Below are 20,132 nucleotides of genomic sequence, written 5' to 3'. Positions count from 1 at the left end.
CTGTAGCCTACCAGACCAGAACCGTTTGACAAAGACAGAGAGTCGCGACTCGAACCGGACCCACATTAATCTACAACATCAGGAAGGCAAACTTATTTATTTTCTCATCTAATACAAGCAATCAAACCAACATTAGGCAAATTGGTGCTTTGAAGAAAAACAGACACAACATGATAATTAACAGAAAATAAAGAAGAGAACACACCTTTCTGTAAACAATACAAAACTTGCCCTATAGCATCTTGTGATCACTGCCAAACTTTCGAACAAATAAATATGCATAGGCTAAATCACATCATACACACGCTTATAATTCTTCATAAATAAAGAAAATAACACATGCAAATGTAAGCCTTTAAATAGGCCCAGTTTGCCGTTATTATTGAATTTCATTAGTCCCGGTTATGATTTATGCGCAGATGTTCACGGTAAAGTGCGCAAGACAAGACAGTTACAACATCATGATTATGGTTAAATAAGAAAAAAAGACATATAACCAAATTAGGCTACGTTTATTTTCATATTAAATATCTCAACACACCATTAGATATGACATTAAGCGCAATTTGTGTAGATTTATGTAGTAAACTTCCTTTGGTGTATATTTGTATACTTTTACCATCTCTCAATCTCAGCATGGGTTCATTTTGTCGTTAAACGTTTGCCTCACTATAAGGTTAAATTATGCTAAGTCTTTCTTTGGCCTTCGCTCTGGAAGTGATCTGTTGATTCTGCTAAACTTTAATTAAAACTGAAACTAAAACGGAAACTAAACTATATAAAAACTAAATAAAAATGTATTCACAAAATACAAACTAAACTAAAACTAACAAAAATACTAATGAAACTAATAAAAACTAAACTGAATTTCTTAGCAAATTTGAAAACGATATTAAAATAAAACGAATTTAAAAATTAAAAACTATAATAACCTTGCCCCAGATAACAGCCCCTGCCTCGACAGGTTGTCTGCTCCCACATTGAGATGCTAACTCAGACGCTCAGAAGGGAGCGGCATGCTCAAGGTGACCCTCTGAGTTGAGGGGAACAATGCCAGCTCGACCAACAGGAGAGCCGGGAGGGAGCAGCATGCTCATAGGTGACCCTCTATAGTGAGGGGAGCAATGCTAGCTCTACCAAGGAAGATCTCAGGAGAGTGGAGAACTTAACTCTCAGCATGAGCAATGCCAGCTCAACCAACCAGGAGAGCTCGGCCTCATAGCCCACACAAGGATCTGGTGCGCCAGCCTGTACAGGAGGTACGAACCGCAGACCTCCTTGGTGGTTGATATAAGAGACCACTGATGTGTTTTGTCGGTGCAAACTAACACATGGCAACCTCTTAGGTCTGGGAGAAACTATTTCAGAGCCTGAAACACGGCCAGCATCTCAAGCCTGAGCACGTGCCAAGCGAGATGATGACCCCTCCACAGACCGTGGGCAGGGTGGGCACTGATGACCGCTCCCCAACTGGTGAAGGATGCGTCCGTCGCTAGCGTACGCGGCGACACGGAGCTCCCAGCACCGGGCCCTGGGACAAGAGCCAAGGTTGTCTCCACATGTCTACAGCACGTAGGCATTGCCGCGTGACCTTGATCATGCGAAGCGGATTTCCCCCTCGGGGAGAACCCCTTGGTCTTGAGCCACCACTGTAGGGGTCTCATGTAAAGCAGGCCAATAGGTATCACATTGGACGCAGCTGCCACCAGACCCAGCAGTATCTGAAACTGCTTGACAGTGATTGACTGGCCTTCTTTCACCCTCCTGACTTTCGTGAGTCAATACTCGATCCGAGCAGGAGACATGCAGCATGGTCGAATCCCCACCACCCCCAGATAAGTGGTTCTCTGTAATGGAGAAAGCACACTTTTCTTGGGGTTCAGTCTTAACCCCAACACTTTTAAGTGAGTGAGAACAACACCTCAATGTTGAGCCGCCCTCCGCTCTGATTGAGCGAGAATCAACCAATAGTCGATGTAATTGAGTATGCGGACGCCCCGTAGCCGCAGCGGAGCTAACGCGGCACCCACACACACACTCGTAAAAGTGCGGGGCGAGAGTGCTAGGCCGAAGGGAAGTACCCGATATTGGTAAGCTTTGCCCCCGAAAGCAAACCTCAGGAACTTCCTGTGAGTGGGAAGGATGGAGACATGGAAGAATGCGTCTTTTAGATCTACGTGTCAAACCAGTCCTCGGACTCGATCTGAGATACTTACCTGAGCATCTTGAACTTCAGTCTTGCAGACTGAGCGGTTCAATTGATGCAGATCTAAAATGGGATGCAATCCTCCATCCTCCTTGGAACTATGAAGTACCGGCTGTAGAACCCAGACTCTCTTCGTAAGGAGGACCCACCTCGATGGCTTCCTTCCTTAAGAGAGTATCTACCTCTTGTTCCATTACCAGAGCCTGCTCGGGGCCCACTAACGTGGAATTCACCCCGTTGAATTGAGGCGGACGAGAATCGAACTGGATTCTGTAGCCTCTCTCTACAGTGCGCAGGACCCATCGAGACACATTTGGCAGTAGTTTCCACGCTGCAAAATTGTCTACTAAGGGAACCAGTCTCTCGAGATTCGGTGAGGCTAATTCGGTGCCCTGGAACGGCACAACGGCAGGGAACGGCCGAACTAGCTGCTCCAGAGAGCCCCGAAGGGGTGGCGAGCATCTCAGCTCCGCTACGGTTCTGGGCGGAAGAGACTGAGATGTGTGCTCGCTGGAGACCACTGCGCCCTGAAACGCCATATGTGGCAGGGTTAGCAGATCGATCTCCTGAGGGCACTGGGGGAAGACGAGCACCGTACGCTGCGGTGAATCGTGCTCTACCCCAGCGGGGCTACCCTCATAAGCCCTGATCCCACTCACATCAGGGCTTCTTGGCCAAAGACCTCTTCACCTGCTTGGCTGGGAGGTCCTTGACCGCGCACCCTTCTTACTGCCCTGTCCCACTCCCGCGGGGGCAAGCTTGCCTATACGAGGAGCCAGTACGCAGCAGGGGCTGCTCTCGCCCAGCAGCCCTGTGAGCTAGAGAGCGGCGAGGGAGAAACTGCTGGAACGCCGCCACCTGCCTCCCGAACCAAAAAAGGCCAGAAAGTAAAGTGGGGCGTCCAGAAGGAAGACCCTGTCGCGGTTTTTCTTTAAATCCAACAGGGTCAACCAAAGATGCCTCTCCGCCGCCACCAGGGCTGCCACAGATCGCCTTGACGGTCTCCCTGGCGGCGCGGAGAGACAAATCAGCGGTTTTGCGGAGTTCACGAATGTCCTCCGCACTAAATACCTCGCCCTCATCCAACTCCTTGAGCAGGTCAGCCTGACATGCCCGCAACACCACCATGGTGTGCAGACATAAGCCAGCCCGACCTGCTGCCGCGTACCCCTTGCCTTCAGAGACGACGCAGCGTCAGGGGACAGATAGCTCGCAAGTGTCTGTTCCACACGCGGCATCGCTCTGTAACCGCGCTCACTCGTCCCCATCACATTACCGTAGTAATCGAATGAGGGGACGAAGAGGCGGGCCGAATTGAAAAAAAAAAAGCCAGGCTCCGATGTGGAGGTGAGTCTGAAACCGCAGAAAACGCTTGTATAATCCTCTCTGCGGTTCGACTAAGACACTCCACAAGCTCCTCATATTGGGGTGACAGAGTGGGTGCAACATGCTCGACGCCTCCCATGTCAACCTCCTCGGAGGAAGACACGAGAAACGCCGATGCTGCTGCCCCAGGGGAAAGTAACCGCAAGGCAGGCTTCCGAACTCGAGGAGCGGTCATGGGATCTGACAGGTGAGGATGGAGATAGAGACTCGCTTGTCTCCGATCCCTCCATCAGATCCCGATGCGAACCTCACGAGTGCCGTACTCGCTCCGCCTCAACGGAAGCGGGGCAGCGCCGCGGGGAACGTCAAACACACACAAGCTGTGTGTATCCCCCGCACACAAAAAACGTTTGCAGGGAGGAACACAAAGCTCGTATTGCGCTTCTCCCATATTCCAAGCCTTAAACGGGCTCTTCTTAGACATAGCTAAAGACAGACAACAGTAAATAAGACAGAAACACAGAGCGCTAGCTGAATGACAGAAAGCTGACGCCGGTTTCACTGCACGTGCTTTTATACCAGCTGGTCATTACGTCACCTCGCCCGTGACGTCCCTCCCATCCATTGGACAGATTTCATTGGTATTCAAAGCCGGTTACGCTGTTGGCGTTCCCCAAAGTGTCTCCTGACGCAGCTCAAGTTCCTGAAGAGGAAATAATTTTTTTTTTTTTTCAGAAATACACAAGGTATTTTACATTTTTCTGGTAAATAAATTCTGGTAAATAAATTTTCTGGTAAATGTTCCTTAAAAATAATGTTTTAAAAATAATTTCATTTGTAGTAGTAGTAATAGTACTACTACTATCATCATATTAATAATATATTTCTGTCACAGTTTCTTCAAGTTGAACTGAATTTTTATTTTGAGAGGTTGTTGTGAAGACCATACATTTTTTCTGTTTGCATATGGCAATAGTTGTTCTCACAAGAAACAGTAAATGCTCATGAAGTGACTCTCAGAGCAGTTCTATAGATTATGTTCATGTATTCATGTAATCATATATTGAGGCAGCAGAGTCTGAAAACACTGCGAGCAGCATCACATGCACTTCATTATGTGTAAAAAACAAAACTGCACGTCTATGCCATTCTATCACAAAGAGACATGCGGAACACGCAGGATTAATATTTAAATAGTATTTTGCATCTTAATATTCACAGCCAGTAGTCCATATCACGTTTTGGCTTAAGAGCATTGACCTACTTTTGATTTATTCATCCACAATTGGTCAAATTCTGTGACGACATACAGTAAATTCCATTTTTTGACTGGTTTCCGTGATTCTGGTCTGTCATTCTGTCTAGCCATCTGTTGTTCTAACTATCTGTCATTCTATTTAATTATATCTGCCCGTGTTGTTCTGGCTTTCATTGTGCCTTTCTGTCTCTCTGTTATCTCTCATCTTTTTGTCTATCTATCGCTTTATCTGTCTGTCTGTTTTTCTATCACACTTTCTTTCTAACTACCTATCCGTCTGTCTGTTCTCCGTGTAGTTTTCTGTTTGAAAAGTTTCCCTTCATTCTCTCATATTCCATCTCTCACAGTCCTGTCTTTTGTTTGGCAGTATGCAAGTACACAGTCCATGAGCGCTGTGTGTCCAAAGACATTGCTCCTTGCATTAGCACCTACGCAAAGTCCCGCAGACACACCAATGTGAGTGCATAAACAACATACGCTTACAAATTAACACTCACTGTGTTTAAACTGGATTTTTTAATCTGAGGATTTATTTGCAGTAAGGCCAGAAGCAATAATTTCATAAGAAACATTTTTTAATTTTTGTGAAAGTAGGAGTCCCAGATTGATGTGTTTGGTACAGAGCTCATAGTTCTAACAAACACAGTGTTCTATTATTAGTAAACGACTCGTGTTATGATTATTTTATCCGCTGACTGCAGTCCAGCTCAGTTTTCACCCAAGGCAACTTTCCAGACCCGTAACTCTTGGTTTAACCTCAAAATAATGTTCTGTGGACATGTCAGAAAGGCTATGAGAACATCCTGTGTATAACGTCTTTTTCTGTACTAGGAACTAGAGGGAAAAGACAAAAATCACACAGCACTGTTTTAGTAGTCACTGACACCTCTTTAAAACTTGCGCTCCCAATGCTGTTACTACCACAGAGATGGAAGGCACTGCGTTAAAAAAAAAAATGTCTGTAGATTATGATTTCACAGTGTATTATAGGCTATTATAGGCTTTGTACACTAAAATTACAGATGTGGCGTGTAATTTTAGTGTACAAAGCAATAAAATTGCATTGACCAGTGAAAATATCAGTTATCATGCTTAATGTGTTTTATTAACTTGGAGCTTGTGTGAAAATATTATAAACTATCAAATTCAAAGTAATAAGTTGTAAGTTACTTCATTAGTCTTACCTTCATCTCACATGCTGTATATTGTAATAATCATTTTTAGCTTTTAACATTGTTAGACTAAAAGAAAATGTAATTTTCTAGACCCTTCCCAAAGGATCAATTTGAAAGCTCTGATTTTAGCACATTCCAACAATGGTAATTATTATTTCTATACTAATATCCTGTGTATTCTAAGTAAAATTATATTGCAGTTAGTGATAGAATAAAATGCCTTATAAATGCATGACAGAGCAGGAAAATAATTTCAGTAATGTATAGATGGGCTGTTTGAGTATTTCACAACTAAAATAAATAATGAGTCTCTATTTAATGTCTCTCTAGGCTATGCAGCATGTTTGGATGGAGGGCAACTCCCCAACAAAATGTGACAAATGTCACCGCAGTATCAAGTGCTATCAAGGTCTAACAGGCCTTCACTGTGTTTGGTGTCAAATCACTGTGAGTATATACCGACTTACTGTGGCCAGTGAGTTTAAAACTTTTGTGTTAGTATTAATATTCATTGTAATTTTTTTTAAAGATGTCTTGAGCAAAGTTTATTGCATTTTTTCTTTTTATCTCAGTTTAATTCAGTTGTAGCCTATTTTTCTAAAAAGCCATTTTAATGTAATACTTATTCACACCACTTGGTGGGGTTCTTCACCTAAACTTTCACACCATTTAGTGGACGTGGCCAATTTGTTTTAAAATAGCCCTAATAAAGATAAGTGTCAGCACTTAACACTCATTCAAAAGCTTTAACTCTGCATAAAGATTTTTACTATCACATTATATGCTCCTGCACACTCTCTGAACCATCTCTCCTGACAGTTTCAACTCTAAACCTGCAACTAATTTAATATAAAATACAGATCCTGCTTTCATGTTTGTTCCTACCATTTAATTTCTTCTTACAATGACAGATCAGTGAGGATAAAACAAGTCACAAAAGATCCAGTCCATTCCAGTCTGTTGATGTGTCATTCTCCACCACTTCTCATCTATATGTGTGTGTTTTCCAGCTCCATAACAAGTGTGCGTCTAATGTGAAGCCTGAATGTGACGGTGGGCCATTAAAAGATCACACACTCCTGCCGTCGTACATCTGCCCTGTTGTTCTGGTGAGTTCAGTCTCTCCCACTGCACTCTTTTGATATGCTAAAATGCAAGGATCCCAGGACAATTTTTTTCATGGGTGGGACCTGGACGAATTCTCTAATGGGCCTCCTCTCTACTGGGACCAATGAGTAGTCTATACTATATTTTGGGGGTATTGTAGACACAATGCAAGTCCTTTCTAGATAGTTAGAGGTTATTTTAATTTTAGAGTTATACACGACCCTTATTGTTGATTAATGTTAAGAAAATTGATGTTAATTTAATGTAAATTGCACCAAACACCAATCACACACCTGGATGGCTGCAGGCGCGCATGACATAACCATCAGAAAGAAGATAATATTTCTCCTGCATGTTGCCGTGGCTTCCAAATCTTTAAATATTTATTTAAAAAGCAATGTTTTGCAATGTCCGTCGCTTACGTAAAAAAAGAGAAAAAAATAGAAATAGAATTGAGGTCTGAGTTACGTTGGCCGTTGATTTTAGCCAGTTATTACATCTACAAGGAAGGAGAAATATATTTGTAATACATCTATCTATACATGCATGCATTTTTTATATATATATATTTATATATCAATAATATAAGGGCGTTTTTTTGGGCACTTTTGTGCAAAAAAATAATTCCTACTGACTGGGAATTTTAATTAATAAATTAAAGAATGTTCACTGTTTTTGTTCTATTCCATCTTTGTTTTTAATGAATTAAATATAAATTTAAGTAAATGGTTTTCAAGATAAAATGATTCCAGTAAAACCTTATAAACCTTATAAAAAGTATGACTCAATCAAGGAAATTCACAAACAAGTTTTGTCAGTAAGATTATTTTGTTTTTGAAAAAAGTCTCATGTTCGCAAAAGCTGCATTTACTGGATACAGTAAAAAAAAAAATTTATAATTAAAACAATGGGGCTATTGAATGTGTGATTCTGATTGGTTGATGAACATTTTAAGGTGTGCAGTTATTGTCCAAGAAATGCACAGCTATGCAGTTGTTCCAATACAGTTACAAATGACTTTGCCAAATAATATCCATACGTTTTTTCAGGATTACTTGATGAATAGAAAGTTATAATAAACAGCATTAATAGTGAAGTAGATTTTCAAATAGAAATAGAATTTGAAAATTTATTTGAAATTGAATTTTTTCGTAACATTGTAAATGTCTTCACTATCACTTTTGGTCAGTTTAACGCATCCTTGCCGAATAAAAGTATTCAGTTTCATATGCATTGCAAAACGACCTGTAGAACTGCTAAAACATCAGTTCTTTCTAAGTTAAGGAGAAATATAATAAAGTGAGACTGAAATTGCATTTGTCTTGTCATTCTTAACTCAGATGCACATTTGTCTCACTCGCTGTTTGATGTTCACTGTAATGTCTGTATATCTGTAGGACCGTCATTCTGCCGTCAAAAGAGGTGAAGGAGAATCATCCCCCAGTACCAGCCCTGAGGACACCGGCCAGTGTTTCAAGTTCACCGGTGACGGTCAGGCACTGCAGGTGAGTCCTCAGCAGACACGCTCTGGGAGTGCAAATCTGTGCAGCACACGTATGTGTGTGTGTGTTTGTAACCTTTTCTCCCTTTCTGCTTTTTAAGATCACCCCTCTGCCCGGGACACACCCCCTCCTTGTGCTGGTTAATCCTAAAAGTGGTGGTCGGCAGGGAGAGAGGTAAACGTCTTTGAATCTCAAACTGTTGCATCATCATTTTTCATATTCTCTGACCTTGTACTGCTGTAATGGTTCCAATGAGGAGGTTTGTCAAACCATCTGAAGTCAGTCGAATCTGCATAGACATGTTAAACAAAAGTCCCACTCTTTTTCTTGCTTACTGGCAGTGTCCTAAATACCATCAAAGCTTGAAGGAGACAGTAATGCTGTTTAAGGAGGAAGAATGTGGGTGTTGTTTCAGCTCTCACCACCCACCCAACATCCTCCGGGGGACTGGTTTTGGGATTTTGTGCTGGCATCACCATAGCAACACAGTTTTAAATACCATTAATTGGCCGATTATCCTCCATTATTAGACATGTGCTCAAACAAAGACGCGATAACTGCCCTGGCCCCAAAAAAGAAAGACCATTTTGGTGGTTCTTTGATGCAAACAAAGGAACAGAGTGGTCACCGTTGAATCATACTGTACCGAGTGTATTTTTCCACCATATTCACCCTGAGCAGCGTACTGAAAGCTCATTGGTCGGGCTTGACACTTGACTGCGTTCTTTTGTTCTTTGCATAGGGAATGAATGAATGCTTCAGTGTTAATAAATGCTCAAATTATCACCCCCACATAAAAGCATAGCTTGTGACGCACCTCAAACTAACAGCCGACTTATTTCTCTTCCTCTCTCTGTGTCTTTGCATACTAAAGGGGCAGAGTAGCTAACAGAGTTAGAAGTGAAGGACATTGCAGAGTCCTCAATAATCATTTTATTGCTTCAAGGTTATTGAGGAGCACTGCTGCAACTGTGTGCAATCTGTGTATGTGTGTTTCTGTCTTGCTTAACTTCATTGATTCCGAGGTTTGGGTGGCCTTTTATGATAATGGAATAATGACGTTTTAAGAATATCATTCCTCCATATGTGTGTCTATCTGTCTTTTCAAGGAACAGTTCAACCAAAATAGAACATTCTGTCATCATTTACTCATCCTTATGTTGTTCCAACGTTTGAGCTGCGACGAACAATCTGTTGATTATATCTTTGATTAATTGGGGTGGGGGGAGGGTTATTTTTTTGATTTTAGTGAAAAAATTGATTTTGTTATTCCCTTCCCTTTTGTTATTTTCTTCTAAAATCGAATGGTGTTTATGCAAAAAAAATATTTCTATTGTTTTGATTTAAACAAAAAAGGACTAACAAACAAACTTGATGTAACCAACAAGCAAAAATTCAGTTTTGTAGCACAAGGACAGTTTGAATCTGTTGATTGTTTTTGATTAACTGAGAGAAACAAAGGCCACATGTTTTTAATTTGTTATTCCAAATCTAACTATTTTTTCTTCTAATATATATATATATCTAATATATCTTCTATAAAATATATATAAATATATACACACACACACACACACATATATTTTATTCAGGAAGGATGTGTTAAATGGATAAAGTGATAGTAAAGTAGACTTATATTGTTAGAAAAGATTTGTGTTTTGAATAAATGCTGTTCTTTTTAACTTTTTATTTATCAAAGAATCAAAGAAAACTTTTCACAGGTTCCAAACAATATTAAGCAGCACAACAGTTTTAACACTGATAATAAATCAGCAAATTAGGATGATTTCTGAAGGATCGTGTGACACTGAAAACTGGAGTAATGGCTGTTTCAGCACTGAAAAAAAAATTCAGCACTGCGTCACAGAAATATATTATATTTATATTAAAATAGGAAACCAATATTAGAAATTGCTATTTTTTTCTTTATTTCTGATCAAATAAATATAGCCTATAGGTTGAGCATAAAAGACTAAGAGATTTAAAAAAAAAACTGATCCCAAACTTTTGAACGACAGTGTATATTATGTAAACCTACTTTTATTTTAGAAGCTATTTTTAACTAAAAATATAACTAACAAATTTTATCTAACTAACAAGCAAACACAAATTCAGAGTTTTGAAGCAGAAGGACAGTTTAAATAACAATAAAATAAATAAATTAAAATGAATGATCAATATTAAAATAATGTGTTTACACTTACAGGTACTGTAAGGGGAATTATTCTGAGGGAGCTCATGTAAATGGGACTTACATCCAGGTATATTTTATGATCCCAGTGTAGAAATGGATCAGTCTAATTCATGAGCAGATCATTTAGAACTTTTGTGTGATTCGTTGAAAATATCTGACATAAAATAATGATTTGTTCATGAATTTAGCATCGCACTTCTCTTGTGATCTCTAATGAAGAAGAGATGGGATGCATGTCAGGATTTTCTATCCATAATAAGATTTACTGTATGGTATTTTATAGTGTTTTTTTCTTTAACTGTCACCAATTAAACCTGTGTGTTCAATGAAAGAAGGAAAGTCATTTGGGCTTGGAATGACAAGAGGGTTGGTAAATGATGGAAGAATTGTTATTTTTGGTTGAATTATCCCTTTAAGCCTTTTATCATAATGTGAAGTTCACAGTGGTTACGTTTAAAAATGTCATTCCTCTATGTGTGTCTTTTAATGCTTTTCTGTTCTTATCTGTCTTCATCAGGGTGCTGCGGAAATTCCAGTACCTGCTTAACCCCAGACAGGTGTACAGTCTGGATCAAGGAGGACCCATGGCAGGGTAAGACTACTAAAAGCCACCATCAAATTTCAAGGGAAATATGTGCATGTAAAACATTTTTTGAGTCATGACAGGGATTTGCTCAAAAGCAGTTTGACATTCTCACTGTTTCTTTGTTCTGGCATGGCTCCCTCCCTCTCTTATCTTTTTTGCTTCTACAAACCTGCAATAAAGTGAGCCAACCAGCAATCAACTAGTCTGAGAGAGGAACCACTCGCAAAGTGGAGCTGACTTTGAGAGACCTACAAGACATTTACTATGACTCAAGCAGCCCCCTGCTGAGTAAATGTATTCATTCAAGCGCTGAATGTTTTTCTGAACCTGTCGGTCACGACGAGGCTTCCTCTTTAAGCGACTACATTTTACTAAAGCCTCTTCATACATACACCCCACATGTCTTTAATAATAGACCAACTCAATGTCATCCAAATCAGTTTCTACAGTAGCAGTATCTGACAATGTCACTGTAATATTCATATTTACATATAATTTATGAGCACCAAATTGGCATATACTCCATACTGGTTATGTTTCAAGTATCATAGGTTTGAATTAAAGTTTTTTTAATTAAATAAATGCAAATGAGACCATTGTTGGCAGTATGTTAAGAACAGTGTTGTGTTAGGATTATTTTATACTATTACACTATTTACACTTTAAAATGACTAACTTTTTATAATTGTATTATTTTTAGTTTTTTTATTTCTATTTAGCTTGAATCTTTTTAGTTTCCTTTTTAGTAATTTTAGTATTTTGAATTTAAACTCATTTCAGTTGTCAAGGCTATATTCCTATTTTTCATTATTTTGATTAACAAAACATTTCTTGCAGTAGTTTGTACATTTGTACATGTGGATGAGCAGCACAGAAATAGTTTTAGTTAATATTATAACAACATTGATATAGAGCAATATATTTAGGATGGCACAGATTAGATAATTTGACCTCGGAAGAACTTGATGCGAAATCATCTTAACATCTTAAACCAGTCTCAGCTGGTTTGTTGGTCTAAATTGTTCTCCCAGCATGGTCAGATTGGTCTGTTAGCTGGTTTAGAGAGGTTTTGGATAGGTTTTTGAGACTGCCACTAGCTGGCCATGCTGCTAAAACTAGCTTGGCTTGACTGAAAGACCAGCATAAACCAGTTTACAGTAGGCTGGTTTAAGGTTTTTTTCCACCATGAATTTTACTTTCATATTAAAGTTGGCAAATCTGAGCACAGTTTGAGACATTAAGATATTTTCTGGGCTTTTTATCTTAAGAGAAACATCTGAAAAGCAAAAGACTCAATTTGTTTCCCATTTATCTAACAATTTAGATATTGGAGAGATTTCATCAGTTTTTTTGTTTGCTATGAGCACTCACTTCCACTTTAGTGTACTATTATGCAGTTACACATTCTACAAACCCACTCAAAACGCATGAGTACATTCTGTTCAGCATCCTGTGGTTGTGCAACAGTGATTCTCATTCAGGAAAAAGGAGAGAGAGAGAAGTACAGAACAAACACTTAGCAATGGTCGTTTCGCGGGAAAGCAGGCTAACCTTCCGTCCCAGACCACCCCCCCACCACCACCACACAATGTTCTGTAGTCACGACTGGAGCGCTGTTCATCCTGAAGAGACCACTCAGAGAGAGAGAGATTGTGTGACATTGCTGATTTCACTCATGGAGAACAATATGGACATATATTAAATGTTCTTCCTTAAGCACTTAGCTAATTTATAAGCATGTAGATCAAGGGCAGCCTTTTTTGATGTGATGTTTTTAATGTGTCTGTGCCGTTGCTTGGTGTAGCAGCTCTTCATTAACACTGAGAAAAAGCAATGAAAATTCAGTCAAAACATTGTATATTTATATTAGAGGGGAAAAGCCACTAAATAAATACACTACTGTTCAAAAGTTAAGGGTCAGTAAGATTTTCTTTTATTAAGAAATGTGGTTTCGGATACGTGAAATTGGTCAAAAGTGACAGTAAAAACATTTATAATGTTACAAAAGATTTCTGTTTAAATAAATGCTTTGCCATTACAAAAATAAATTACATTTCAAAATAATCAAATAGAAGTCTTTTAAATTGGAATAATCACAATATTACTGTTTTACTGTATTTTTTTGATCAAATAAATGCAGCATTGGTGAGCATAAGAGACATAAGCATTACAAAGTCCTACTGACCCCAAAGTTTTGAACAGTACTATTTAATAAAAAGTACTGTTTAAAATGTGTCCCTTACCGCTGTTTGGTTTAGATTTTTGAATTCAATTTATTTGAACATAAATGCCCTAAACTGCTGTTTTAGCTTTCTAATATTCTGGTTTATTTGCCTAAAATGACAATTGTGACCCTGGAGCACAAAACCAGTTTTAAGTTGCACAGGTATATTTGTAGCAATAGCCAAAAATGCATTGTACGGGTCAAAATTATAGATTTTTCTTTTATGCCAAAAATCATCAGGATATTAAGTAAAGATATTTTGTAAATTTCCTTCCGTAAATATATCAAAACTTAATTTTTGATTAGTAATATGCATTGCTAAGAACTTCATTTGGACAACTTTAAAGGCTATTTTCTCAATATTTTGACTTTTTTGCACCCTCAGATTCCAGAATTTCAAATAGTTGTATCTCGGCCAAATATTGCCTTAACTTATTTATTCAGCTTTCAGATGATGTATAAATCTCAATTTAAAAAAATTGACCCTTGTGGCTTTGTGGTCCAGGGTCACAATTATGTCATCATTTACTCACTGTCATGTCATTCTAAACCTCTCAGACTTTATTGCCTTTGTTGAACACAAAGGAAGATATTTTGAAGAATGTTGGTAATCAAAGTTCTGGTGATTATTGACTTCGATTGTATTGATTGTATGTGTTCCACAGAAGAAACTCTGGTTTGAATCTACATGAAGGCGAGTAAATGATTGTAGAATCAATTGATTGTGTTGATCTGGATCTAAGCATCTGATAAATTAATAAATGTAAATATAATGCTGTGTATCATCAGTACAGCTTCACTATTAACACTGCAGATGGATCATCTGAGAACAAACCACTTTAATTTGATTATATTCTTATCTGATCTTTCTTCTTTTCAATCTCCTGGTCATATCATTTTAAAATCGCTGAACTGATGATCACTCAGGGGTCTGAGTGGAGATCAAAAGATGGAGAGATGAAAATAGACAAGTGTGCTCTTTTGCTAAGTGTTTGCGCAGAAGAGGCCACTGTGTGACGTGCTCCTGGGTCCGTTCTGCTTTAGCCGGCTGTGGGGCGGGACTTTGGGGGTAATTATCATGGGAAACACCTGCAAAAAAGTTTTAAAAGAGTTTTTTGGACCTCTGTCCAGCCGCTCTCTGTGACCCTCTTTGGTTTTTTGTTATGTTGGGTTGTTCTGTTGTGATTATTTGTTGGCTTTATGCATTAGTTTAGTTTGGGACTTATGTTCTACAGGCCTGTTGGTTATGTTGGATTGTGATTATTAACTTGCGTTAATTTAGTTTTAGTTTTATTATGATTTGTAATCTTTATTTATGTAAATAAACATTGGTTGATTCATATTGCGTTCTCGTTGCCTCCCTTGTTTGTCGCGGCTCTGAGCCGGCCGTGACGACTGTTACAGCTTTATATGGCAAAACACACAGATTGCTTAAGTATCTGTTCTCCGTTGCCCATGTCATTGGAGAACAAATTGTTTACGCAAACTGCATCTCTACAACAGCAGCCTACGTTGCTATTTCAAACAGACTGGCACTGGTACATTACAAATTTATCTGGAACAGAGCTCATTTAGTCAGACTGAAACACGGTTCCAGCTCAAGCCTGTCCAGAACCACACAGCCCTGTTCCATTTGTGTTACTCAGCTATTGAGCTTCAGTGGACATCCATGTCAAGGATGTTGTTGTTGTTGTTGACCATAGTTTGAGAATTTCCATAGCACTACAGCAATAAACCTGAGAAGGTATGAAAAACTTGAACTGCTTGAACAGACAGTGTTTTCATGGTAAAGGTAATGGCACATTTACTCGCTGCTTTTGCTCTTGTCCTGCATACATAAAACATGCTGCAGTGTCAGAGCCTATCAAAAGAAGTTACACAGTATAAATTTTTCACACACTTGTGTGACTGCTTTGCTTGTGTGTGATGCTCAGTGCTATGGCAGATCCCACATGTGTCTGTATACGCAGGATATTTTCATGCTGCAGTACATGCTCCTGACCAGCAGAGAGTGATATCTTCTTCAGCCTCTGCCCTGCTGAAGAAGCCTTCCTATCCTCTGTCCTTTTATTTATATTTATATATATATATATATTATTTTTGGCAGTTAGCCGTTTCTGCTTCTGTGATTCCCATTTAAATTAATATCTTTTTTTTTTCTTTTTTTTGTCTTGGCTGAGACAAAAAGTTTTATTCATTGAGTGCTTGTCTCACAGCTCGAGGCCAGTTCACAAACAAATAAAAAGTGAACAAAGTTTTGGGACTCAAACTTTAACAATCAAAAGTGTAGAAACTATGTTCCAAAACGGCTTCAGTTTAGATGTTTTGGCGGCTCAATGGGTTTGACTTCCAGAGTTTTTCTCCCATGACACTGAATAAAAACAACACAAATCTTCTGTAACATCCTTCAGATCAAACATACAGCACTGAGTAGTAAACTGTAAATTGCACTGGGGAATAGTGTGACTGCTGTAAGATTGTTGGGTAGGTTTGCTTTACTGCAGTGTTGTCACTCCACAGGATCACTTTAATTATAGGACCAAGGAAAGCTTTCATGCAAATACATGAAAGGCACCATCTCATTGTTTTTATATCTCCCAGGCTCAACTTTTTTCGAGACGTGCCCAATTTCCGCGTGCTGGCCTGTGGAGGCGATGGATCAGTGGGGTGGATTTTGGACTGCATTGGTGAGTACAGATCAGCATCAGTGCTTTCCAGAGCTGTAATAATTAACATTGTTACATGAACTTAATAGGCCATCAGCCTAATGTAGAAGTTTATATGGTACATGTATAAGTATCACAAACTCGCATTGGGATTTCTTACATGGCAGCATTTCAGCTGCACTGTACAGAAAATAAAACGATTTCTGGTTTGCTAAATATCACTTTCATCTTTCATGATTACTTTGTAATGATGTGACCAAAGAAAACGCCTTTATTTGAGATCCAGGTCTTATACTGACCGTTTAGTTTGATTGCACTTTATATATTTCCTGCTATTTTGCATCTCCCAGGAGATCAATAAAGCATGTCAACCAATTCCAATTGACAAAGATTCAAACATTAGGATATCCTTCCATGCGGTACTGGCTCTTATTTAAGGCACATATTATCATTATGTTTAACCATCAGAAAGATTGTTCACAAATCATTGTTGCAGGATGCAGGATAACAGTGGAGATATAAGGCCTGTCTTTCCCCCTCCTGACAGCCGTATTGATGTTAATGGACGAGCGCTGGAGAGGAACCTATGTGGGCGGTGGTACATATCACCGCTAAGTGCTGATTTAGAATTAGTTTGGTCTCCAAACCTTTGGCTTGAAATTGCAATTGGCTGATGGTACTGAAACCTGAACTTAGATCAGAAGCGATGTGCTCTTTATCCCTTTAGAGACTCTTTCGCCTGGCAAATTGAGGAGGACAGGGACGTATGTGGGAGTTTGTCCTAAAATGATGATTTAGAAACAGCTTTTGAATGAGAGCCGCTCTGCGATCAGTCCTTGCTTGTTGTTCACCCACACGAGTTTGACTGGTATTAGAAAATGTCTGCTGCTGACGATTACTCAGAGAGCCCCTGCGGTTAGACAGTACATCACACCATACGGACCAGCACCGAAAACAACGTCCCCGCAGTCCCTGTGCACATAGCAATGAGCCACACAGGGACCATCAGCGTGAGGACAGAAAGCTACAGTTCATCATGTTGCTTCCCTTCGGCAGATAGCACACACTGTTGTTTGTCTCAGAACAAGAGAAACAAACAAATTTATTGTGAATTATTGTGAGGAATGATACATATTTATGCATGAAGCACTAGCCAATGCCGTATGCCTAACTTCAGTGCCTTTAAAAGGTGAAGTAAGATCAGGGGCCAGTTGCATAAACATAGCCACTATGTTAAGACTGTGCCTTAAGAACTAGTTTGACCAACTATTAGTTAGCCAAGAGGTAATCAGACGTAATTTCTGGTTTCAAATTAGACCATTCTCCTTTTTTATAACTGACTTTAAAAAGTTATGACCAGTCTTAAAGAAAAAAATTAGACGACTACCTTTTTAAGATTAGTCTAAGCATTTTATGCAACCGGCCCAGGGTCTTCAACCAGGCCAAGGAAGTTTAAAAAACAGTGTAATATGTAGTTCCGTAAGAAATTACTACTTATGATCAGCAACATGCATTAAATTGATCAAAAGTAATTTTAAAAAATATATCTGTTTCCAATAAATGCTGTTCTTTTTCATTTTCTATTCATCAAAGAATCCTGAAAGCAGTACAACTGATTTCTTTCAAAAACATTCAATAATCCTCAACCTCAAACTTTTGCGAATCCATGGAATATAATCATAATTTATGTCCAAGTTATGCTGTGCTTTACATTTATTTTTACTTGCAGTAATACATTTTAATGTGGGTTGAAAATATTTTGAAACAAATTTAGCTTTTTGAGGTATAATGGTATAATGTATAATTACTTCTTTTTTTTCACAAAAATGAAATTAAAAAAGAAATATTAAAAGGAGAATGACCCCCCTACAGCACTGCTGACATCCTTTTTTAGCCCTGAATGGCACCAAATAAAACTGAAAATGTTTTCTAACACTCCCCCATCTTCCATCATTAAGCCTAACAAATAGTTCAACCCCAAATGTACAGTGAAATGTTGAGCCAGTGTTGCTATATCAGGCCGCTGTGCAATGTTTTTGAGCACCACAGAGCCCCATTGTTTACACTTTTCAAGGAGCTCTGCACATTAAACTGGAATAATAGAGTGTTTTAACATGAAAATGACACACAGCAACTTTAACAGCTCTCTTTGTTTCTCAACAGATAAGGCCAGTTTTGCTCGGCATCCACCTGTTGCAATCCTGCCGCTGGGTACCGGGAATGACCTCGCTCGCTGTCTGCGCTGGGGTGGAGGTGAGGAATAAATAAGAGACTGTCCACCAGCAGTTGGAGGAAATCACTAAAGGCCTTTGAAATTAAACTTAAAGGGCTTTCCTTCATGGAACCACTCGAGTTGAGATTAGCCTTTGAATTCTTTGAATCTGAACGCAATCCCATATAAACCCTTCAAAAGGATTTTGAGACTGCTTTCTTTTAAACATTTCCGCTCACACCCCCCAACAGAAGGTTAGACTGTAATAACCAAACTTGATCATAGTTAGCTGAATGCACCAGAATAAAAGAGCAGGATTTGTTGAGACCACACTTGAATTCTGGAATTTGATTCTGTAATCTTCATCACACAGATGACCATGACAACACTTGCCCAGTTAAACCAGTAAAAACCTAAAGGGATAGTTCACCCAAAAAAGGAAAATTCTCTCATTATGTGATGTCTTCAGCACAAAAGGAGAACTTTTGAATAATGTACTGGACCAGTTGGACTTCTATACCAGCAACCAGCATTCTTTTTTAGTGTTCAACAGAGTAAAGAAACTCTTACAGTTTAGGAACAACTTGAGATTGAGTAAATGGCGATAAAGTTTTCATTTTTGGGTGAACTATCCCATTAAACTTCTTTATCTTAGTTAGACACCAAGGCAACTTTTCTGAAGTTTTTCAACTGTATTTACATAATTATGTATATTTCATTTTATTTTAGCTATATTAGCAAAAAAAAAAATCAGTAGTTTTAGTTAATAACAACAATGTTAAAAGGTGGTGTAAAAATGAATTCAGTTTGAATAATTTTTTTTTTTTTTTTTTTTTTTTTTTTTTTTTTTTTTTTTTTTTTGGCCTGTCAGTAACACAGATAACACATGACAGTACGTATGTGTAGTTATGCTATCATCATTCACAGCCTTTTTTTTTTTTTTTTATATTATTTATTTTTTATTAATTAATTAAATTTTATATACCCTTTTATTTAACCATACTATGACCGACAAGACCAGGGGACAGAGGAAACAAGAGAGAGAAAAAAAAATAAATAAAAAAAAAAAAAAAATTATAATAATAATAATAATAATAAAAAAAAAATAATAATTATAATTATAATGATAATAATAAAAATAATAATAATAATAAAAAAAAAAAAAAAAAAAAAAAAAAAATTGTGGATAAAGTCAACAGAGAAGGGGGAGAGAGAGAGAGGAAAAAACAAGACAAAAAAAAAAAAAAAAAACAGACAATTTGCTTCGATACCTGCTGACAAAAAGAGAAAACAACAGAAGACACAACAGAAGACACAACATCAGAGAAACTGCAGCAACAACCAACATCTGTATGAATCACAATAAATTCTAAATGTTAAATGTTATTGAGCAACACGCATAACTAATATTACAAAGTAAGTTTTGAAGCAACAGCAGATCAGAACAATGTGTGTCTGTGAGCACCCGTTTTTACACCAATGTGAATGCTTGAGTGTACACCTGTGTGTGTGAGCGCGCTTGTGTTCATAAGGTTCCTCCATGTAAATGTTTAATAGTGTGTGTGTGGGGAACAACAGCCCCATCCCGCAAGGCATGAAGCAGGCATGGAAGAGACCCAGGCCCCAAACATCCGGAGGCCCCCCAGGTCACGGGGCCCCCAGGGGAACCACCGCAG

General features: G+C 38.6%; 1 protein-coding gene across 2 annotated transcripts in view; it reads left to right on the top strand.

Moving 5' to 3' along the window:
• LOC306876835 (diacylglycerol kinase beta-like) overlaps positions 1-20,132 on the top strand; it is a 130,747-nt gene that overhangs the window by 41,362 nt on the left and 69,253 nt on the right. For both annotated transcript variants that reach the window (XM_079428258.1, XM_079428259.1), the window contains exons 11-18: positions 5,158-5,246; positions 6,296-6,412; positions 6,976-7,074; positions 8,470-8,577; positions 8,675-8,748; positions 11,286-11,360; positions 16,180-16,265; positions 18,408-18,497. In XM_079428258.1, the coding sequence (XP_079284384.1) occupies positions 5,158-5,246; positions 6,296-6,412; positions 6,976-7,074; positions 8,470-8,577; positions 8,675-8,748; positions 11,286-11,360; positions 16,180-16,265; positions 18,408-18,497 (738 nt within the window). The remainder of the gene's footprint in view (positions 1-5,157; positions 5,247-6,295; positions 6,413-6,975; positions 7,075-8,469; positions 8,578-8,674; positions 8,749-11,285; positions 11,361-16,179; positions 16,266-18,407; positions 18,498-20,132) is intronic.

Source organism: Barbus barbus (assembly GCF_936440315.1).
Source record: "Barbus barbus genome assembly, chromosome: 11".
Taxonomy (NCBI): Eukaryota; Metazoa; Chordata; class Actinopteri; order Cypriniformes; family Cyprinidae; genus Barbus; species Barbus barbus.
The sequence above is the reverse complement of the archived record's forward strand: the minus strand, read 5'-3'. Positions and strand labels throughout refer to the sequence as shown.